The 21,315-nt window shown below is 35.4% G+C and overlaps 9 protein-coding genes across 9 annotated transcripts; 7 read left to right on the forward strand and 2 right to left on the reverse strand.

Annotated features, from left to right (window-relative positions):
• Nucleotides 1–196: 196 nt before the first annotated feature.
• On the forward strand, nt 197–724 carry B0P05DRAFT_542547 (uncharacterized protein). Its single transcript, XM_051578321.1, has 3 exons — nt 197–369; nt 440–574; nt 638–724. The coding sequence occupies exons 1-2, from the start codon at nt 222–224 to the stop codon at nt 454–456; spliced, it is 165 nt and encodes a 54-aa protein (XP_051434533.1). The 5' UTR covers nt 197–221; the 3' UTR covers nt 457–574; nt 638–724.
• B0P05DRAFT_470506 (uncharacterized protein) lies at nt 624–1,331 on the forward strand (the record flags this gene model as incomplete). The annotated part of the gene is made up of 1 exon (XM_051574560.1): nt 624–1,331. One exon carries the CDS (start codon nt 624–626, stop codon nt 1,329–1,331), a length of 708 nt encoding a protein of 235 aa, XP_051434534.1.
• Nucleotides 1,332–1,932: 601 nt separating this feature from the next.
• On the forward strand, nt 1,933–2,812 carry B0P05DRAFT_596950 (uncharacterized protein; the record flags this gene model as incomplete). Its single annotated transcript, XM_051583142.1, has 2 exons — nt 1,933–2,488; nt 2,546–2,812. The coding sequence occupies exons 1-2, from the start codon at nt 2,042–2,044 to the stop codon at nt 2,810–2,812; spliced, it is 714 nt and encodes a 237-aa protein (XP_051434535.1). The 5' UTR covers nt 1,933–2,041.
• Nucleotides 2,750–6,245, reverse strand: B0P05DRAFT_542555 (uncharacterized protein). Its single transcript, XM_051578322.1, has 5 exons — nt 4,903–6,245; nt 3,738–4,847; nt 3,548–3,692; nt 3,034–3,501; nt 2,750–2,988 (listed from the first exon to the last, which is right to left on the reverse strand). The coding sequence occupies exons 1-5, from the start codon at nt 5,875–5,877 to the stop codon at nt 2,894–2,896; spliced, it is 2,793 nt and encodes a 930-aa protein (XP_051434536.1). The 5' UTR covers nt 5,878–6,245; the 3' UTR covers nt 2,750–2,893.
• A 1,352-nt stretch (nt 6,246–7,597) lies between these two features.
• Nucleotides 7,598–8,912, forward strand: B0P05DRAFT_542560 (uncharacterized protein). The gene is made up of 3 exons (XM_051578323.1): nt 7,598–7,754; nt 7,810–8,057; nt 8,116–8,912. The coding sequence occupies exons 1-3, from the start codon at nt 7,686–7,688 to the stop codon at nt 8,630–8,632; spliced, it is 834 nt and encodes a 277-aa protein (XP_051434537.1). The 5' UTR covers nt 7,598–7,685; the 3' UTR covers nt 8,633–8,912.
• A 2,015-nt stretch (nt 8,913–10,927) lies between these two features.
• On the forward strand, nt 10,928–11,779 carry B0P05DRAFT_454393 (uncharacterized protein; the record flags this gene model as incomplete). Its single annotated transcript, XM_051573920.1, has 3 exons — nt 10,928–11,172; nt 11,220–11,417; nt 11,461–11,779. Coding segments are annotated over 3 exons (762 nt in total), but the record flags the coding sequence as incomplete, so codon positions are not given.
• Nucleotides 11,780–14,077: 2,298 nt separating this feature from the next.
• On the forward strand, nt 14,078–15,156 carry B0P05DRAFT_542564 (uncharacterized protein). The gene is made up of 3 exons (XM_051578324.1): nt 14,078–14,207; nt 14,282–14,717; nt 14,765–15,156. The coding sequence occupies exons 1-3, from the start codon at nt 14,146–14,148 to the stop codon at nt 15,089–15,091; spliced, it is 825 nt and encodes a 274-aa protein (XP_051434539.1). The 5' UTR covers nt 14,078–14,145; the 3' UTR covers nt 15,092–15,156.
• Nucleotides 15,157–15,743: 587 nt separating this feature from the next.
• Nucleotides 15,744–18,109, reverse strand: B0P05DRAFT_542568 (uncharacterized protein). The gene is made up of 2 exons (XM_051578325.1): nt 17,412–18,109; nt 15,744–17,370 (listed from the first exon to the last, which is right to left on the reverse strand). Exons 1-2 carry the CDS (start codon nt 17,962–17,964, stop codon nt 16,064–16,066), a joined length of 1,860 nt encoding a protein of 619 aa, XP_051434540.1. The 5' UTR covers nt 17,965–18,109; the 3' UTR covers nt 15,744–16,063.
• A 1,212-nt stretch (nt 18,110–19,321) lies between these two features.
• On the forward strand, nt 19,322–20,936 carry B0P05DRAFT_542575 (uncharacterized protein). The gene is made up of 5 exons (XM_051578326.1): nt 19,322–19,657; nt 19,722–20,280; nt 20,335–20,495; nt 20,543–20,633; nt 20,684–20,936. The coding sequence occupies exons 1-5, from the start codon at nt 19,486–19,488 to the stop codon at nt 20,736–20,738; spliced, it is 1,038 nt and encodes a 345-aa protein (XP_051434541.1). The 5' UTR covers nt 19,322–19,485; the 3' UTR covers nt 20,739–20,936.
• Nucleotides 20,937–21,315: the final 379 nt, after the last annotated feature.

The following is a 21,315-nucleotide window of genomic DNA, read 5'->3' on the forward strand; positions in this document are numbered from 1 at the left end:
GAAAGACTTGAAAATATATTGAGAAGATTTTTGCAATATCAAATTCAAATTATGTTTGTTGTAAGAGCTAATAATCACATTCATTTACTCTAAATGCTTAAATATTATGTATATAGTCCATGGCTCCGAAGGACATCGATGATATTGTTATAAAATATGGATATCAGTATGTATGCCAAGGTGAAGCGGTGTGGCCTGAACAGAAATCACTTGAAGACCCTATGACCAAACGAAGAATCGATGAACTATGCCTGCCACTTAAAAACAAACTCGATGCTAGAGCTAGTATAAAATCATTAGCTGATAACCCAGGCTCTTTTGTTCCTCTGCTGTTTCATATACTGACTGTCTTTGAAAGGGAACATCAGTCCCATAAAGCGTTTGACGTTAGAAGACTTCCTTTACCAAGGCTGTTCAATGTATTCCCTTCACCATCATGCCATTGGCAATCAGTGACAATTTCGGTCAATGCATTAGCAGCATTTCTTTCTGGTGAACCACTGCCCAGAGGGTATAATGATCAGCTGCATTTATTTTACAAGGTATTTGATTTTAAACCGCTTAGAATCAAATCGTAAGTACATAGTAGTAGAAAATGTTTTTATATAATAGTCATTTAAAATATGTTTACTATTAGGATTGAATCTTTATTACCCACTGGAACAAATAAGAGGCTCTTTGGTAATCAGATCAGATCAGACGGTTTTTCTGTTGATTTTGTTTTTAACAAACGAACAATCACAGAAAAACGTTTAACCGAGCAGATCAATCAAGTTGACCTGATACTGGATGATTTTGAGAAGCATGAAGCTGACAGCCACTATTTACCAATAGCCGTAGATCTAGGAAGAAAAAGGGCTTTCACTGCATCTGCTGGTTCAAATGGTAATATTAACGACTTCAGGCAACGTTCCATCAAGGAATATTACCACTTGACAGGCTCTACAAAATTCTCAGCAGAGCAAGAGAAGAAAAAGAAAGCATGCGGTATTAAGACGATTGAAACAAATATACCCACTAATAAGACTACCAATGAATCGCTGTATATGGAGTATGTCATTTATATGCTCGAAAACATTGGTCGTATTTTCAGTTTTTACAGTCAAGAAACTGCAAAAGAAACCTTTTTCTTATACCAGAATCGCCAACGAGCACCGGAGCAAATGGTGAAAATGTTGCTAGATGGTACCAAGAAATACAACAAGAAGTCAAGAGGAAACAAAAGAAAAAGAGCAAAAAACAAAGGGAAGCGGAAAAAGAAGGGGAATAAGTCCGGAAAGAAGGATAAAGGAAAGAGAAAAATGGCACCGAAAACAACAAAAACAAGTTAAAAAGTTACTTGGGCATACTCATAAGTTTATGGTACTTAGAGAAAGCAATTTCTTTCAGTACAAACAGAAGGTATCACTGATAGTATTTGGTAGTGGCATATTTGGGAAGGAACATGTGAGGATAAAAACGTTCTGGACTGATGACTTACTCGTTGTGGACATTGATGAATATTTGATGTCCCAAATATGTTCCAAATGTGAAAGTAGGACTTTAGGTGGTATTAGTGGTGCCCGCGATAATAGTGTTCTCGTTTGCAAGACATGCAGAACATTATGGCAGCGTGACATCAACACTAGTTTGAATATGATGAACATTGCTAAGTCAATTTGGAAGGGTGAAGGCCTTCCAGAATGATTCAAGAGAAAATAAAAAGAAAAGCAATAATCGCCGTAATGAACACAGTATTTCCTTTGGGAATTAAGGTTGTTATAGGTAAAGTCATCTAACATACTATTGTACCTTCTCTAATAATTCTTCTCTTTCTGTTTAATTTCCATTTTTATTTCGTCCAAAATAGGTAAGAAGAGCATCTGAAAATTAATTTTGATTCGTCCAGAAAAAAACTAACATCGTTTGAATTCAAAGTAGAAATACTGTGAAAGATGTTGCTACCAGGTTTTCTTTCAAACGAAATATACAATCGCCACTTGAAATAAAATAGAATTTAAATATCAGCTTTTCTTTTTTTTCTGTTTTCTTTTTGCTCATCATGTCAAAGTATGGAAAACGGAAAAGAGTAGACATAGAAAAGCAACCAACAGAGATTGAACTAAAGCCAACATGCACTATATGCTTAGAGAGATTTGAAAATAGAACATTTATTCGACCATGCTATCACTCTTTCTGCTTTCAATGTATTCGCCATTGGATCAACATTGCTTCTTCGCAGTGCCCAGTCTGTAGACAAGTTATCGACTCCCTTGTGTACAATGTCAATGACGAAGAAAACACATTTGACGAATATCACCTTAAAGATAAAGGAAACAAGAAGCAACATGACCCACCTCTGAATCGCATAAAATACAACTCACCAGAGAAAAGACTACAGATCGAACGTCAAAAGGTTTATCGAGGCCTTCTAAAAGCAGCAAGTTATCCTGAACCATTACCTCAACATGCTGATTTCACTGTCCTTACACCTGATTATATACCCAGGGTAAGGAAAGAAAAAAGAAATTAATGACTACAGATACTCATTTTCTATTCTCTATAGACACGCGTGTTCCTACAAAATGAGTTCAAGAATATGACTGGCATTGATAGTTTAGATGAGTTCCTTGTAGACCATCTGATCAAGATATTATCCAAGCCTTTTCATGAAAAAAAGACGACGATGTATGATACTGATACAATTCAGCAATTATCTGAGTGGCTAGACGATGATGTGTCTATTGCTACACGATTACTGAATGAGCTCATTGCTTATTTGAAATCTGGTCTAAGCTATAGGCATTTTATTTCTGCTGCCATGTATGAATAAATGAATGACTGGTTATTAAGCATGGCTCTTGTAGTGGTGGCCATGAGATTACTATAGCTTGGCAAGAGTGAGTGATAAGGTTCAGGATTTCAACCAAGGGTGTTCCAGCACCTCATGTATATTATAACGCTTTTCTACATCACGATTTAACATCTTTTTAATGAGATCCAAAGAGCCTATGGTTTGACTAAGTAATGATAGTATATAAGCGTAATGCTTACCTTCAGACATAACAAAAGGAATTCGCAAGTCCTGCTCTAGAATTTCATCTACATTATAAAACGGATTCTCTCTGTAAATCAACGTATACAACAAGGTACCTAAACTCCATATATCCTGTGCAGGCCCTTCATATGGCATGCCCTTTAGAATTTCAGGAGCACAATAGTCCAGAGTACCACCAAATGTATCAAACGTACGGCCCTTTCTAAAATAAGCAGCACTTCCAAAATCAATCAAATGAACACACCCTGTTTCATCTAACAAGATATTTTCATCTTTGATGTCACGGTGTACAATGCGAAGGCTTTGAATATGTTCAACTGCCATGGCTACTTGTCGGAAGATGTCTTTGACTTCTGCTTCAGAGATCTTTTCATTCAGTTCTATATAGTCAAACAAGTCCATGCTGCTTGTACCATAGAGTTTCATGACTACAAAATAATTGTCTTCGTCTTCCATATAGGTTTCTAATAATATTGGTTAAAGAAGTTGAGGTTGGCCTGTAGGGTTTACCAAGCGAACAACAATTGACTTGTGGATGTTCTTTTAATTTCTTCAATATGTGAATTTCAAGAGGTATCAGACCAAGCTGTCGATCTCTTATCCATGAATCCAGAATAATCCTAGACTTTGCAATGAACTTGATCACCACTTTTGTCTATTTGTCAAATAAGCAACTAGGTTATGATAGCATGGAACTTACCTGTTTGGGGTCATCTTTTCTATAAGCTAATTTGGCTGTACCATAAGCCCCTTCGCCTAAAGTACCCACAATCACATAAGCATCCATGGGATGACTCGGTCTTTCTTGCTTCTTTTCGATCTGTATGGCGGGTATGGTACTTTTCCTTTCTTCTGGTTCTTCCTCCATACCATTTGGAAACAGTGCCTTTTTCTTGTCGACAGAGCCAAACGAAGATACACCATAGGTTCGAATAGGTGGCCTCTTAAAAGGTACTTGTTCTGTTTCAGACTTGATGATGGCTGGACGTGATTTAGGACTCAATGGATGTTTAGCTTGATCCATAGGAGGAATTTTGAGTCTTTCCTCTGGTTGCATTTTCCCAATGACAGCAGCAGTGGCAGCAGCAACAGCAATAGCAGCCTTCTTTGGTCTTTTGAGGGCATAGATACGATCATAAGTTACCCAAACACTCACTAAATCCTCTTGTTCACTCTTGATCAACCTCAGTTGTAATTGAATTTCAAATTGACTGCCATCTCGATGAACAGCATAAATAATGGGCAATGCTTGACCACTTGCATTGATAGATGGCTGTCGCTCCAAATGCTTTAATGATTGCTCTACTTCCATTGATTTATACTTTTCTGTGTTGAATATCTCGGAAATAGCCCATCGACACGCATGATTGTTGACTGTGCTTGAGAATTGCAGTAGTTTACAACGACGCAATCCAGCCACAATTTTGGAAAATTGAGGAATAATTTGGTCTATACTGAACTTCTCTACTAATGTCTCTGTTGAATAGCCAAACAGGTATTTTGCAGGCACAGGATTGATACTCTGGATTCTGCCATTACTATGAACAGTAATTAGGCCAGCAATGGAAGGCAAAGACACAATTTTGAGTCGATGAACAGAGATATTGACCATGGTTGGGAAACAAATACCATTCTTAGACTTTCCACCATAGTATTTGAGTTTCTCAATCTTGTTCAGATTCACACCTGGATTTGTCTTGTTTTCATTGGTCAATGCAGGGATAAGTTGTGTAATGGGTTTGCCAATGACTTGGTCAGGCTCATAACCAAACAAATCCTTTGTTGTTCCCGTTATTTCCAGTACATTTCCCTAGAGAGAGCCATAAACATCCCCATCTGCCTATTTTCTCTCACTCCTGTTTTACCTTTTCATCCAATTGGGCCGATAAAGAAGTCTCATAGATTTCCTCAAATATCCAAATATAGATACTTTTCCCTTCCTCTGTCACTTTTTCCTTGAGCCAAAGTGAGGCAGCAGAAGACGTCTCACCATTCATCTTGCGAATCGGTACCACAATACCACAGACTAAAACTAGCCCTTTTTCCAACTGGTTCTCTTTGACCAAATTGCGTCTTCTCTTTAAAATATGCTTGATTTGCGTTCGAAATGGGTCCTCAAGCGCTTTTAGAATCGATTGTCCAATAAACGACTTATCAAACCCAAAACAAAGGCTGGCCATGTCGTTAAACAACAGAATGGTGGCATCTGCATCTGTTGTTAAAATAGCTTGGTTCTGAGGCAAGAAACGAGAAGGTGCATGCAGTGCTCGAGTGTATTGTGTTGAATAAGGTAATTCTGATGTGTTTTGAGGCATTTCATAAATGGGTGGTAGATTATGGAGCATTTCAAGCGTCTGTCGTCTATTTCCAAAACTTTCGTCTGGCTTCGTTTCGGAATTGTCAATGGCTACACTATGCCTTAAAGCGGATGTAGGAATAGGTGAAGATAGAGTGGGTTCGGGTGGTCTTGTTTGGATATATTTGTTGTGAGGTGGAAAGAGGGGCACAATGGGTGATGATGTCAAGTTGGACAAGAACTCTGTGTTTTTTGAGGCGATATCATTCAGTGATGGACATGGCTGTAGCTGCCGTGAACCCGTCTCACTTACCCAATCATTATTTTGATCTAATACACCAATATCAGGCTGAGAAAAGCGCCTACCGGTATCCCTTTCACCCGTTTTCCATCGAATGCGTTGCATATAATCCATGCCCCGACTCAAGATCTGTCTCTTGATCTTTGCCGCCTTGTGAACCCGAGACAGAGGCGTAAAGCTGTAGCTATAAAGGGATTCTGCACAGTATTCTGCAATTGAATCATTGGGTGGTGGGTAATTCATGACTGATAGCGTGTTATCTTCCTCAATTGAAGTCACGCTATTTTCTCTAAATCGCTCAAAACTCTGAAGGGCTACTTCATTTGTATTGTTTTCGTCACTGTCTGATAGACCCGACTTGGGTGAAGAGTCATTGCTTTTTCTGTCGATAAGCAAGTTAAGTACTGTTTTGGAACATAGTTTGTATGCCTTTTACCTGAACTCAGAGATAGATCTCTCTAGTTGGTCCCTAGTAAGGTTCGGTTCGTTGTCATCTATCATGATCAGAATTTTTTTTCTTGGACTGGTATTCAAATAAAATGCCACTAAAAAAATGCACATACATACACACATACACACACACACACACATATATATATATATATATATATGCAATAAAAAGAAAGAAAGAAAAAAAACACTTACTTGATTTGTTATTTTGAGAAGAATGCATACGTATACAAGAGCTAAAAAGAAAAGAAGAAAAAAAAAGAGTATGTTTTTCACCTGTCGTCATTAAGCAAAAGGGTCTTAAACAACTGTCACGCTGCTAAAAAAAGTCAATGCACAATCTCGATAAAGCCATTGGTTCCTTTTTCCTTTCAGCTTTTTTTCTCTTAGTGTATTTTTCTTTCTGATGTTTGGTTTTCATATGCTTTTCTTTTATATACACATCAATTTAAAAAAAAAAAAAAAAAAAACCAGGAAAAAAAAAGAATCAAGTTGTGATATAGAATCTCCGAACTAGATAGCTTTTTCTTTTCATTATACAAAAATACATGTATGACGGTTTACTTGTTCCTTTTGAGTCTATAGGAGCTTATGCATACAACGTTCTTTTATCTATTAGACAAAATCACTATGCATAAGAAAGTGTTCTTCATCATCGTTCCTCCTTCTTTGATATGAACTTGAGTTACAGTAATTTATCAAAAAATCAGGAGACAAAGACGATCTTCAAAAAAAAAATAACAGGGCCTGGGAACTTGCTACAGGACATGGTGTATTCCGTTTCTTATGGTAGCCAAATAAAGAAACTATGTTGACATGAATTGTTTTTTTTCTGTAGAATGGCATCATTGTTTACAGGGGCGAGAACATATCTAATGAGGAATACATTTACGAAACAAAGCCAAACATCATTGTCATGTACCTCGGGTTCAACTCCTTTTTTTTTTCTTTTTAGATGAATTATGCATTTCCAGCCTCTTTAGGTAACACAATAAAGGCGGTTAGATGGTATTGACTATAACAAGACTTTTTAAATATTTAAAAACGCCCTATTTAGTATTGAATAGTGTCAAACAACACTGTTCCCTAGCATTTTCCCGGGATAAGCATGGCTCCTTTCCAAAAGGATTTGAATTCAAGTACAGCGCACCTATTTAAAGAACATCTGGACCTAAAAGGGAAGTTCAATGATAGCCATACGTAATTATTAATAGTAAAAAAAAAATGGCGCTTGGATTCATTTAAGAAAAACCTTAATGGAATGAAAGTTCCCGGTATAAACTGCTTTCAATAAAAAACTTGATCTAGCAGCAATAAAAAAAATTGAATAATTGATCCTGATATTTATGTTTAAAAGGAGAAAAAAGTACCATTTTGGTCTATTTTGCTTTAGGTCCCGTATTGTAAAACGTAGCCCAACCAGCCGTCCAGGTTTTATATTATTATTTTTTCAGCCATAGAAAAAAAGGATAAAAATAGGTACATGCAAAATCATTGAACAATAAAGTCAGCAGCAAAAAAAAATTGACATATATAAAAAGGGGATCTTTCACTGTTTTTTTCCTGGTTATTTATTACTTTTTATTACACAATTACATATAATGCGTTTCTCAATTGCTGCTTCCTTGACCTTGGCCATGACCTCTCTTGTTATGGGTGCTCCTGTTACTGTAAGTAGAGGAGAAAGGCTGTCATGCCAACATTTTACTAAATTTGTACAATTAGACTGTTCAACCCTCTGCTACTTCTACTGCTGATGCTGCCGCTTCCACTGAGAGCTATTCTGCTGCTGCTCCTGTTGATGCTCCTACTGGCTCTAATGTTCAAGGCGGTGTCTATGTTTCTTGTAACAAGCCTGGTGTCTTTGCCCTCACTTTCGATGACGGACCTTACCAATACTCTTGGGACTTGGCCAAGTCTCTTAACGAGCAAAACATCACTGCTACTTTCTTCATTAACGGTAACAACTGGGTGTAAGTATTGAATGAAATGTCATCATCGTCACTCTTACTCACTCTATAATTTCTCTAGCAACGTCGAAACTGACAGTGTAAGCACTTCTGATGGTGAAAAGACCTACATGGAAGTCATTGCTCATTACAAGGAAATGGGTCATGAAGTTGCTAGCCATACCTATGAACACAAGGAACTTGCTGGTCTTAGTGCTGAGGAAGTTGAATATCAAATGAACACTCAATCTGATATTATCAAGAAGGCCATTGGTGTCAGACCTGCCATCATGCGTCCTCCTGCTGGTTCCTTTGATGATAACGTCTTGGCTACTTTGCGCAAGTTGGGTTACTCTGTTGTTGACTGGGATATCGATACTCAAGACTGGGCCACTCACAACTTTGACAGTGAAAAGGCTGCCTATCAGGCCATGGACAAAGATACTTCAAGCTCCATTGGTCACATCACTCTTGAACATGAAGTCTATGACCAAACTGTGAACGAACTTGTTCCTTGGGCCGTTGAATATGTCAAGTCCAAGAACTACAAGTTCGTCACCATCTCTGAATGTTTGGATGTTCCTGCTTACTACCAATAATTTGTTTATTTGTACACTTGTAATTCTATTGCTGATTTTCCTCTAACCCAAAAAAAGGAAAATAGTGCTTGCTTTCACTCCCTCTTCTTTTTTCTTATTTTATTACATAGAGATACTATCTGTAATTATATAATCTAAACATCTCTTATTCTGTGCATATGTGCAGATATCAATAAACATAAAAACCTAGTACAAACAAGTCTTGTATATTTATAGACATGTTTTCTACGGCAATAAAAATTTTCAGATCGTAAAGCAGTTATTGTCTGCAAAAGTACAGGAAAATTAAAGTTTCTCCTTGTTTTATCTTGCAATTCTACAGCCAACAACAGGTTTGAGATCGAAATGACTTTTTTTTTGCACATAATTACAATTTCAGTGCTTCTTTTCCGAAACGTAGCTCATTGAGTATATAGTGAAAAAGAAGGAGGGAAAATTGAGCCCAATCTTTCATTTACTAACAAAGTCAATTGTATATAAAAAAAACAAAATTCAAAAATAAGAAATATGCTTTTTCAAATGAAAATGAATTCTTTGGATAAGCATATGAAAGGGCTCAAGTCCCTGATAACCTTGAGTGATGCATGTCATGTTTGATTTATTGGTTCGCTCAACTGAATTATGATAGGTTCTGTATTTCTGGTAGTGTGTGGATTAAGCATTAAATTCCCTCCCTCTCTTTTTGATACACTTTCTAAACCTAACTCTCTTTTAACTTTTACATCCAAGCCATTGGAACACCAAACAATAGTGGGGAAGAATCAAGCAGTGTGGTTAAGGAGATGGGGGGAGGGAGTTTTCAAACCAAAATATGTTTTCGCTCGATCTTTCTTCTTTTTCTTGAAATTCCTATACCAAAACGTGTATGAGTTCTAAAATGTAGCTATTTTGCTGTTATGATATCCTTATTTTTGCAGCCAACATTTACGAGCGATTAGTAATATGATTTTGCAAGGAAATAGTTGCATTCGACATTAGAACACACTTTAAATACTAGATGTATAAAAGTAGTTTTAAAGTTTTATCTTACGACAAAAGCGTTTTGTTTCTTAGCATTCATTGTTACATTTGAATAGCTCTTTACTCTTGATCCATTACTACTTTTTTGTTTTTACGAGAAAATAAATTCATCGGAATACAATTCCGACGCAGTAATGATATACAATTGTTGTCAATCAAAGCTTCTTTTTTTTTTGAATACAAGTAGGCATTGTTCTACTTGTAAATGGTTTCTGATCTAAGAAGAGAGTGTAGGTTATTTCGGTCGTTTATTTTTAAGCTTGTTCAAATAAACAGGTATTGGTTTTAGCTTGATCTATAATTAAGAATATTATACAGCAATCAATCTGATACGATAAATACCTTTCCTCGCCTATGTTTCATTACAAAAAACCATTTACATCTCTATCTATAAAGCAACTAAATTTTTTTTTTTTTAAAAAAAACAAAAAAGCCATTGAGCTTAAATGAATGCTTACGCTTATCTTTTGTGTATGTGTGTACTCATCATTTGGCCTTTGATATCAATAGCAATGCATTGCAAATAATGATGAAGCATTTTCTCCCAACTAAAAAAAAAAAGGGCCAAAACGGACATGTAAATATAATTACCAAAAAACCACTTTGATTTGCTTTGGACAGTCCTGTTCCTTTCACTAAAAGACAATCTAGTAATAGCCAGTCAAATCAGCTGAACAACTTCTTTGAAAAGCACGTTGCTAATGTCACTATCGATTGTATTACGCTTGATTACAACGTCTATACTCAAGCTATAAATGAAACTTATTTTTTGAACTATTGAATAACGTCAAATTTCAGAAACTATAAGTCCATTATCACCATTTCTCAGTGCTTGGATGTCTCGAAAATGATTGCACTGTTGATCTTTCCTCATCATCAAAAAAGGGAATACTTCTCGCTTTTTCTCCCCTTCTTTTTTGTTTTCGTAATAGTATATATCTTTGTCTATACACACAGACGCCTATATGAAATGTAATACAAGCATATTTCGTGCATGACATTAAATTTAGAAAAGGTAATAATTCATCTTCATGCAACATAAGCCTATTTAGAATAATAATGATCTCTGCTTTCTATTTTACAACATCAACAATCTCCGGTCACTGTCAAAATAAAATTTTTATAGATCATGGAATTCTATGCTCATTGCCAAAAATAAAAAAAACCTGCGAGTTACACTTTCGAAATGTTATAAATACGGTGCCTGATTCACTCTTGCAAATCACTTATCCACACTTTACATTCCTTTAAACCATTATGCGTGCCACTGCTTTGCTTCTTTCTTTAGCGTATGCTGCTACTCTTGTCATGGGCCGCCCCGTACACACAACTGAAGAAACCACTAAAACTGCTCACCACGGCAACAGCACCAAGGTTGAAACATACACTCACTGTAACAGACCTGGTGTGTTTGCTCTCACTTTTGATGATGGACCTGGTCAATACTCTTGGTCTTTGGCTAAGAGCTTGCACGAACAAGGCATTAAGGCTACCTTCTTCATTAACGGTGCCAATGCTGTGTATGTATACATGTCATCTTTTTTTTTATTTACTAATTCTATTGTAGTGATGTTCTCCATGCCAGTACTACCACTGATGAAGGTGAAAAGACTTACTTGGAAGTCATTAAGCACTACTACGACTTCGGTCATGAAGTTGCTAGCCACACCTGGCAACACAAAGATCTCGCCAATATGACTGTTGCACAAGTTAAGGAACAAATGAACACTCAATCTGATATTATTTTCCAAGCTATCGGCAAGAGGTAAAACTATCTATCATTTGATAATCATACTCACAATCTGCAGAGTTCAATTGATGCGTCCTCCTGAAGGTGTTACTGATGCTGTTTCCAGCAAAGTCTTGAAGGATCTCGGTTACCACAACATTCTCTGGGATATTGATACCAATGACTGGCGTAAGCAAGGCTTGGCTGCTGAGCAAGCTTTAGTCAAAGAAGTCATCGAAAAGGACGTTGCTAATGTCACCATGGGTCACATTGCTCTTGAGCACGATATTCACGAACACACCGTGACCGAACTTGTTCCTTGGCTGATTAGCTATGTCAAGGAAAAGGGTTATGAATTTGTCACTGTCTCTGACTGTATTGGCGTCCCTGCTTACCAAAACGATACCCTTTCTGCTGTCAATGGCACTGCTATCGGTGGTATTGCTGCCAATGTTACTGATGCCGCTGCTACTCCTGTTGCTGCTACTGTTGTTCCTGGAAGCAATGGCTCTCACATCGATATTACCCTTACCTTGTAATCATCTTAATAAATTATAGACTATAGTTTGTACTCTTCTAATCCAAATGTTACGATTACCAAACATGTCAATCGCGTTTTCTTTTTCTTTTTCGAGTCTCTTTTTTTTGGTCTCCCGGTATTCTAGCTTGTTGTCTTTATTGGCTTAGTATCCTTACTTTCATCTGGGACCGAGGTTGCAATTTAGTCGGAGTTGACCTCTGATCTCGTTCTCTGTTCCCTTGAAAAGGTTGAATATTACATAATAAAGCCCTTGAGGGGGGTTCTTTCTCTGGTTCTTTGTGAATTTGTTTTTGTTAGTTGATAAGTAGCATGTGCTTTATTGTTACAGCCATAAATCTTGAACTAAACTGATTTTGTTCAAAAAGGAGCTTTTCTATTCGATATCATGTCAAGCAAAAAAAGGAGGAGCTAGTTGCCTGATTTTTTTTAACATGTAAAAAAAAAAAACTCCTAAAATCAATCAAGAAAAACAAGAAAGTTTAAGGTTTTATTAGCATTACCAATTAGCCGACTTGAAAGCTTCATTTATTTTGTATATTGAAGAATTTTCATAATTTTAAATGGTAATTTGTGATTGTAAGAACGATTCACTAAAAATACTAGATGCTTATGTGAAAAGCAACATTAATAAAATGAAAAAAAAAAAAAAAAAAAAAACCTTCTATATTCCTTCCAAATAAGGGACGAATGAGATTTTTCTCACTGTTAATACACAAGAGAGTAATGGCTAGTTTAATTCCAGAGTCAAATGAAAGTTTTAACGGGCGTAATAAAAGCATTATGCAATTCTTGTTTATATGATCCTTTGATTGCATAATGAAAGGTAATCCTTTTTTTTTTACCAAAGAGGCTTTAGCCCACTTGTAAGCCGACCATTACATAATGAAAAAGAGCACGCTCTCGACAAATTTTTCTTTGTTCTATTACCTGACAAATAACATGTGTTTTATTGTTGCAACAATGCCTTTTAAGTAAAGCTGATAATGCTCTAAATAGATTCTGATTTACGCATTGTAGGACTTGCGTAGTACAAGTAAATCATTGTGCTCATCTTATAATCGAGATTGGGGGAGTCTAGACGTCAATAGTATTGTCAGTTTATTTCCTCTTAAATTGATAAGGACAGGACTTTAAGTTTACCTGACTCGGTTTTATTCAAGAGTAATAGTTGAATACAAGTATGTATATAAAAAATAATTTCATCTCTATCTTTAAACGGTTATTCTCGATAACAAGCTGCTTGGTTTAATAAATTGTTGTAGCAAGTCTTTGACTTATTTTTACGATTTGGCTAAGTAGTTTGCTCAAAAAGGGAACAAAAGCATCTTTTTATTATTACAGTTAAGCAGTGTTTTTTAAGCAAACTCAAACAGTAGTGCATTGAAAGAGGTTAAATAAGCGTGGAATGGCTTTGATAGATATCTGAAAATCGTCCAGTTCTACTATCAGATAAACTATAGTATTGTCAGCCATATGTTTACACGCCTTGATCTCTTTAGTTTTACACTAGATCTATAGAAGAAATAATTTTTTATAAGAAAAGAGAAAGAATTTACAAGAACTAATATAGAAACATAGTAAGCTTAGCAACCGGCACTACCTTGGCTTACTGAAAAAAAATACATATACAAACTCATTCTTCACAATACCTGTTAACAACAAGCTCAATTTTTACCAATATACGCATTTGACAAAGTCTTTTATTTTAATTGTTTTAAAATCAAAGTATAGATACTTGGCCTATATCTTTAGGTAATTGCTTTCCCCCCTCCCTACTTTTTGGCTTAAAGATTTGTTATGTTTAAACAGTGATCATAAGGTGCATGGTTGGCCATACATCTCATGACCAAGTGGCTATGACTATGAATTCAAAGTAGCCACATATCTTTAAATTGCAATTGCTATAAGCCGTCACTGTAGACTTCCTTGGGGCTTCTCTATATAATATCATGCAAGCTATTTTTAGATCGCATTCTAAAAAAAATGAAGCGATTGCCAGTTCTTTCCTTTCCAGGTAATTTTAAGCCAATGCAAAAACTCGGTAAACAGACGCTGAAGTTGATTACAGTTGCAACCAAAAAATACGTTGATCTCTGTTTACGTACGCACACATAGACTGATTGATGGATAGATACATGATGGTCATTTTACTCTAAAGCACTTTATTTCTTCTTTCTTTTTCTCTTACTTTTGAACCGTATAAATTTCCAGAATTTCTTTATAATGGGTAAAGCATGGTCTACTTGCATTGTTATTGTGTTACCAATCAGCCAAAAGGGCTTTGCCTTGAATAAATAGAACAGACTAGTAAATATATAAAGAGGAAAGCTAGAGCTGAATCTCCATTATCCTTCCTTACTTATTTAAATATGCGCTTCTATTCTCTTCTTACTTTGGTCTTTGCTACAATTGTCTCTGCTGCTCCTGTCACAACCACAACAAACAGTCTTGTTGATACCTATACCCATTGCAACCGACCTGGTGTGTTTGCTTTGACTTTTGATGATGGACCTTTCCAATACTCTTGGGATTTGGCTAAATATCTTCATTCTGTTGGTGTCAAAGCTACCTTCTTTATTAATGGCGATAACTGGGTCAAAGACTTTAGAACAGCTACCACAAATACTTCCGATGGCACAAGATCATACATGGACGTCATTAAATACTATCATGAATTGGGTCATGAAATTGCCAGCCATACTTATGGACATGTCCCTCTTCGTGGACTTACTGCTGCACAAGTAGAATATCAAATGAACCAACTTTCTGACTTAGTCTATGAAGCCATTGCTTTAAGGTAGATAAGTTGTTTGTGTTTATCATGATTTAACTTTTTCTTTTTAGACCTTCATTTATGCGTCCTCCCGAAGGTGTGTTGGATGAAGCTGCTTCTCAAGTTGTCAAGAGACTTGGTTACAGTTCTATTATGTGGGATGTTGATACAAAAGACTATGAACTCAAAGGCATGACTAGTGAACAAGAACTTGTAAGAAGTGTTGTTGAAGCTGATATTGCTGTGCAAACAAATGGTCATATTTCTCTTCAACATGATGTGCATGAACACTCTGCCAAAGTACTCACACCTTGGATGATTGAATATGTTCATTCCAAGAATTATACATTTGTTACTGTATCTGAATGTTTAGGCATTAGTGCTTATCATTCTTAGAATAGAATCTGATAATTACATTTAAATAAAAAATTTAATTGATCTGATAATAGTTTGCAGTCAAGATATCCTTTGTCTTGACACGTGCAAATCTTTGAAAGAAATAGAAAACATATTTTTTTTGTGACAGCCGAAGATGTAAATGACAGATAAGCATCTATTATTTCCTTTTTCTATTTGTTATAAACAAACTCATTGTGATTTGTTTTCGTCTGTACAACTTATAAAACAAGATAGAAAAATCATTCATAATTGGTTTAATAATATGAAGCATAGAAATCATAATATTTCCTTTTTTTTTAAGAAAAAATAATAGTATACAGAAGAAAAAGAGTGCGTGGGCATAAATAGAAAGGGAAAGAATGGTATTCAAAATAATGTGGTATATATCATATTTGTACTATATAGAAATTATCCTAGTTTGTGTGCTATTAGAGCGTCTAGTCTTAAGGGTGAACTGGACAGTGCTCTGGCAAAATAAGTTGAATTGTTTTCATCCAATTCAAAAGGTACTTACTCGTCATGTGATTATAAGAACCACATACTTTGCAAGCAACACCATTACTGTGCGAATTGGTAATAGTTTGAATAGTTTCTTGATACATTTTAAAGTGAAGAAAGCTAAAGAAATAAGAAACGAAAAAAGAAGTATAAATACCCTAGTTGGAAAACCGAACAAGGTAAATCCGGCTTATCGTCTTACATCAATTCCATTGCTGTCATCTTTGGTTGTACCTTATCTGACTGACGTTCCGATTTCCTTATTCAAGTATCCGATCCGCTGAATCAGAAACAGATTAGCATTTGACAAGTATTTTTTGATATGCTTCAAACTTTAAATTTGTATATACGAGTAGTTTATTACACACCAACCGGTTGGGTTAGTGACATGGTATAATCAAGTAATTAACATGTGATTTGGATTGATAATGTCGCTATCCGTGTTTGTTGTTAATTAGTACAAACAAATAATCAGCGCATGCTTTGAGAGGCAGAGACAGAACGAATTAGGCTAATACTGCTCAATTTGTCTGTTGAGTCAAATTCCCTCATGTCTGCTTCTAACTGTTTTTTGAACTTGGACATGGTCAGCATAATATCGTCTTCTCCTTCCAAATATTCAATCAAACCGAGTTGAGACCTTGTGTGCATACGCATCAATTCTTCTTGTTGGTCAGGGTCTAGTTTATTCTTGAGTATATTGCTGCCACTATTACTTCTCATAGGCTGATAGAGTTCTTTGATTCTGACTTGCAGACAACCAACGAGTTCTGTCAAACTTGCGTTCTCGGCTTGTACTTGCTCCATGATTTTTAACTTAGATTTTAGTTGTCGATTATCAGCTACCAGCACTCGTTTGCTTGTATTGTCACACAAGTGTTCTACTTCTTCGTCATTTCCACTGTGTAAAAGTTCAAGTTGCTGAATTTGATGTTCTAAGCGTTCATTTTCATCCATAACGGATCTAGCAGCTTCTCTAGAGACAGTTTCAAGGGTCACTAAATCGTCTTTTAACTGCTTGTTCTCTTCTTCCACAGTTTTAATCTTGTCTTGTAATTCCTTTATCAAGTCTGTATCTTGTTTGTCTGCATCCTTACGTACATTGTTGTTTATCTCAATTTGAGCCAATAGTCGATTCTTTTCTTCCACAAATTCCCTTATTTGTGTAGTGCAGGACTCTAACTTTAATTTTGTCTCCGTGTGTTCTTGTTCAATACGCGCTATGTGTTGCTCTTTCTCCTTGATCTGATTGGCATGCTCTATTTCCAATGCCTGTATCTTTTCGGACATTGTGCGCTGTTCTTCTTCAAGCTGACTGGCTCTTTGAGATAGGTCGAGAACATACTTCAGCTTGTTATGCAAGTCACTATTGTTATCGTCATTTGTGGTGGTACTACCAAGAAGTAAGGAGACTTCTTTTAATTGAGCATCTTTTTTTATCAACTCCTGATTTTCCTGAGCTAATTTGGCGTGATCGGCATGTAGAGAATCGTATTTCTGACCAAGTTGTGTCAATAGAGATGCTTGGTGTTCGATTTCGCTTTTGGATGTCTCTTGTTCTTGCTTTAAGGCTTTATTTTCATCGCCTATGGTCATAATCGTCTCTTTTGAGGACTGAACAATCGATTTGACTTTTGTTTCTAGAGACATACTACTGTCAAGTGCTTTTGTAAGGAGTTTGTTGGCATGTTCAAGTTGTTTTTTAATTTGCACTGCATTATTAGGGTTTGCTGCATTCAATTGTTGTTGTACATGGAGTAGTTCCGAATACAAAGAATCTATATCTGAGTCAGTATATACCTTATTGTTTTATTTTTACCTTCTGTTTCCTTTTTCGTGTTGGTTGTGGCGGAGTCAGGAGTGACACGACCATTTTGATAAAGCAAGGAATGAAATGCATTTTCATCTTCTTGTGTATCCTCCTCTAAAATTTCGTACTTGTTGGAATCATTGGAATATCCTGCAAGAAAAGGATTGTTCATTTGTTCTGGTGATAAATTCAAGTCTTCATTCGATGCAGTTGTGAAAGAAGAAGAAAATTCAGAGGAAGACGAGTTTCTTAGCACATTGACTACATCATTTACATCTCCTAATGATTCTGAAGGTGTCAAAGGTGTCTTGGTGAACGTGGATGGACTGTACATGCTATGACGTTGGGTGACTTTGTTTTCTCTAGTATTATTGTTTATGGGTGCTGTAACAAACGAAGAAGCAGATAATGTAGGTGTTGGTATGACTGAAGAATGACGCTTTTTGTCTTTATGAGTCCAGTTGCTGATAGACAATGAAGAAGATTTGCTTGAATTACGCTTTTGATCATATAATTTTTTCTTGTCATGCTCTTCTTTGTGAAATAGTTTTTTTAAACCCATATTGAAAATAAAATATAAAGAAAGAGAGAGATAAAGATAAAATAAAGTAAGGTTTTGTCGGGGAGAATATAAAGAAATGCAGATACATAATAACAACAATGGTTACGAGTATATAAATAAAAACGTGATGTCATACTGTTTAAGAAATACCATCAAGTTTTTTTTCTTTTATGCGCTCTTGCCATCCCTTTTTTTACCTAAATAGAACAATTACTTTGTTTAATATGTCTGCTCCTATCTACCGCCCGTATATGCTCCTAGTGAAATCTTTATGCTTTTATCTAAATACAAATACTATATTAAGCTTGATTTTGAAACTCATCGTGCCAAATCAATGCTTGTAAGATAGGCCCACTTGATGCTGCTTCATTTGAGGCATTCTTTTTTTTTTCTTGCTTTGATCCCAACAATTCATAGGAACGATCTAAAAAAATTTAATGTATACGATATATGCTTCAGTAAATATTTACTAAAGCCCTTTTTTTAGATATCTTGAAAGAAATGACACCACGAATAAGAGTCAGGAATTTTATGTAATGCTGACATAAAGAAACGTCAATGATGCATCAAACATGAGAAACATCCTAGCTAACAAGACATGACATCAAATTGAGAATCACTGAATCATCTAGAGGTCAAGATAGCTAATAAAAAAAAAAAAAAAAAAAAAAAAAAAAAAACTCTGAAACGTTATATCATGCAGATAAATTTCGTCTCTCTTTTTAATAATTAAATTGAACAAATGCGCTTATTGACAAGTCTTTTTTTTTCTCTAATAACGCTTCTTGCTCTTTTTGAAAAAAAATTGCATAAAATGGTTTAGATTATCTTCTCCTATTTTTTTTTCTATCATTCGATACAACAAGACAAAAGACTATTCTTTAATTAATGGTAGTACGGTGTTTACCACGTTTTTATTTCTATTTGAACACAAAATCCCAAGTTTATCCATTGATTGTCTGTGCTTGTCAATCCTTCTTTTGCTTAAAGATATGATTAAACTCGACTCAATTCTAATCCATAGAAGTAGAAAATAAATAAATAAATAAATAAATAACGCGGTAATTCAAATAATTAGCCAAATGAGAAAGAGAAAACTTAAGAGAGGGGGAAAAATCAAAGATTAGTGAAAATAGAAGACGCACAAGGAGTAACAAATGATGTGTAACAACTTATTTCTAGCTCTTTTTTTAAAATAAGAACGTGGATAATACATGTAGCATAAAGAAAACAAATGCATACAAGCACACACATACATAAATAATAATTTTTATTATCTTGTCAAAAAAAAAATGTATATACATCTTGACAGCATAAACACTAAAAAGAGTTTTACTCCTTTTCATCGTCTTCGGTTATTCAAATTACTGTTATAAATACATTTTTTTCTTTATCCTTTCCTCTTCCTCTCTTCATTTTATTTATTTAACTTTGTTCATTACAAAGAATAACTCTCTTTACTTTCCTTATTATTAAAATACCTTCCTTTCCTTAATACAAGCCCCCATACCAATCGTTTAAATGAGTGAAATTGTTTTATCTAATTCAACAGCACATCCTTATGATTATTCTAATGAATCATTGATGGTCAATATCAATCCCGGACTTGTTCATAAATCATCAAGACCATCAACAAGTGCATCTCCTCCAATCACGTCTTATGAAGACAATTCACAATTTACAGCATATCCAGGTATTACTCGAAACAAAATTAGTTTAAGGAGTGTAATCTAATTCTCCTCTCTCCTTTGTGATAGCCTATGCCTTTGAATCAATGCCAATGGGATTTACCCCTGTTCCAAATTACCATCATTCAACCATGTCTCGCTTAGGTTATTATGATGAAAATTCAGTACAACCTAATAGCCCAGAATCCGTTTCTTCTTCTATCTCGACATCATCACCACCCTCTACTACTTTGGTTGTTCCTAATCATTCTGTAGTTGTCTCTTCAACGATATTAGCCCCACAAGCCATTGAGACCGAGCTAATTACGCCTCTTGTGTCTCCCATCAACAATAACAATCAAAAGTCACCCAAGATTGATAATGTCAATACTGCTCGAGTCAAAGAGATGATAACACGCGCCAACTCTGTTCCAATGGAATTTTATCACACAGAATTTTTGGAATACTCAAAGGAAACATATGAAAAAAAGATGGAATCTAAGCGTAACAAGCGCAAGAGACCTCAATCAAAACAATCAAAGGATGAAGATGATCAAGAAAATAAGCGCAAAAAGACTTTTGAATATAATATCAAGGAAGATTCTGAAGAAGACATGGATGAATTTGATATAGAAGATAACAAACAAAAGTAAGCTCTCAAATTTAGCTTTGAAAAAAAATTTTTTTCTTATTCACTGTATAGTGATCATAGTAACATGTCTAGCGCCGAGATCCGTCGTCAAATTCATATTCAGTCAGAGCAGAAAAGACGTGCACAAATCAAAGATGGATTCGACGAATTGAGAAAGCATTTGCCAGGATGTAATAACAAAAAGATGAGCAAAGCAGCCTTATTGACAAGAAGTAAGATGAATATATATGTTTATTGCATTTACTAATTATCTTTATAGCTGTTCAACAACTTCAACATTTGAAGGGTATGCAGAACGAACTTTTGTCTGAAGTTGAGAGACTTTTGCAAGAAAATGAGACATTAAAAAAGTAAGTCGTTTATATATATACTTCTCAATAGACTCAATCAAAATGTGTAGGTTCCAACATGGCGTATTACAACGTCAGGCCATGGAAAAAATGTATACCTTTTGAGCACATAGTATTCCCATCTATTTTCTTTATTACGTCCTAATTTCCTCTTTTCTTTCGTCTTTCTTATTACGCTCCTTATGTCTTTTTCTTTTCTCTCTGCCTGTACCTAGTTTTTCTCTCTCTCTTATTTCTTTTTGTTTGTAGTACACTTTTTAATCTTTAAAGCTTTAATAAACCTTTTCTTTTTCTCACCATGGATTCTGCATGGAAATGATAGGGAATTGCTCTATCTAGTTTATTAACTCGTAACATAACGCTACAATTTTATTCCTTGGCTGTATTTAATCAACCAAAGTCTTCTGTGTTCAGTTAACAACAAAGAGATCAGTTGATAAATGTATTCGTCATATAAACTTCTTATTGCTCCTAAAAAGGTCAATACGTTTACACAAAAGTGGTTGCTGGAATGAATAAGCCTTGGTTTTGCGTGGCTTGATATAATTCAGGTAAGCTATATGGCCTCAGGATCATAGACATAGAAGCCTGCTGTTGAAAGTACATTGGTTTAAGCTGATTTTGCATTTTAAAAGATTCATTTTCGGCCATGTTTAATCCAAGGCAAGCTACTCTATCCCTG

This window comes from Gilbertella persicaria (assembly GCF_025201335.1).
Source record: "Gilbertella persicaria strain CBS 190.32 chromosome Unknown B0P05scaffold_21, whole genome shotgun sequence".
In the NCBI taxonomy this organism is placed as follows: Eukaryota; Fungi; Mucoromycota; class Mucoromycetes; order Mucorales; family Choanephoraceae; genus Gilbertella; species Gilbertella persicaria.

Bases quoted from the DNA above. Each gene is read 5' to 3' on its own strand.
- B0P05DRAFT_542547 (XM_051578321.1), top strand. From the start codon at position 222: ATGACCAAACGAAGAATCGATGAACTATGCCTGCCACTTAAAAACAAA.
- B0P05DRAFT_542555 (XM_051578322.1), bottom strand. From the start codon at position 5,877: ATGAATTACCCACCACCCAATGATTCAATTGCAGAATACTGTGCAGAA. The intron at 4,848-4,902 runs GTAAAACAGGAG...GGCTCTCTCTAG, and splicing joins CGGCCCAATTGGATGAAAAG to GGAAATGTACTGGAAATAAC. The intron at 3,693-3,737 runs GTAAGTTCCATG...TTTGACAAATAG, and splicing joins GAAAAGATGACCCCAAACAG to ACAAAAGTGGTGATCAAGTT.
- B0P05DRAFT_542560 (XM_051578323.1), top strand. From the start codon at position 7,686: ATGCGTTTCTCAATTGCTGCTTCCTTGACCTTGGCCATGACCTCTCTT. The intron at 7,755-7,809 runs GTAAGTAGAGGA...TTGTACAATTAG, and splicing joins TTATGGGTGCTCCTGTTACT to ACTGTTCAACCCTCTGCTAC. The intron at 8,058-8,115 runs GTAAGTATTGAA...TAATTTCTCTAG, and splicing joins ATTAACGGTAACAACTGGGT to CAACGTCGAAACTGACAGTG.
- B0P05DRAFT_542564 (XM_051578324.1), top strand. From the start codon at position 14,146: ATGGGTAAAGCATGGTCTACTTGCATTGTTATTGTGTTACCAATCAGC. The intron at 14,208-14,281 runs CTTGAATAAATA...ATCCTTCCTTAC, and splicing joins ATCAGCCAAAAGGGCTTTGC to TTATTTAAATATGCGCTTCT. The intron at 14,718-14,764 runs AGGTAGATAAGT...CTTTTTCTTTTT, and splicing joins TCTATGAAGCCATTGCTTTA to AGACCTTCATTTATGCGTCC.
- B0P05DRAFT_542568 (XM_051578325.1), bottom strand. From the start codon at position 17,964: ATGGGTTTAAAAAAACTATTTCACAAAGAAGAGCATGACAAGAAAAAA. The intron at 17,371-17,411 runs GTAAAAATAAAA...ACTCAGATATAG, and splicing joins CACGAAAAAGGAAACAGAAG to ATTCTTTGTATTCGGAACTA.
- B0P05DRAFT_542575 (XM_051578326.1), top strand. From the start codon at position 19,486: ATGAGTGAAATTGTTTTATCTAATTCAACAGCACATCCTTATGATTAT. The intron at 19,658-19,721 runs GTATTACTCGAA...CCTTTGTGATAG, and splicing joins ACAATTTACAGCATATCCAG to CCTATGCCTTTGAATCAATG. The intron at 20,634-20,683 runs GTAAGTCGTTTA...CAAAATGTGTAG, and splicing joins GAAAATGAGACATTAAAAAA to GTTCCAACATGGCGTATTAC.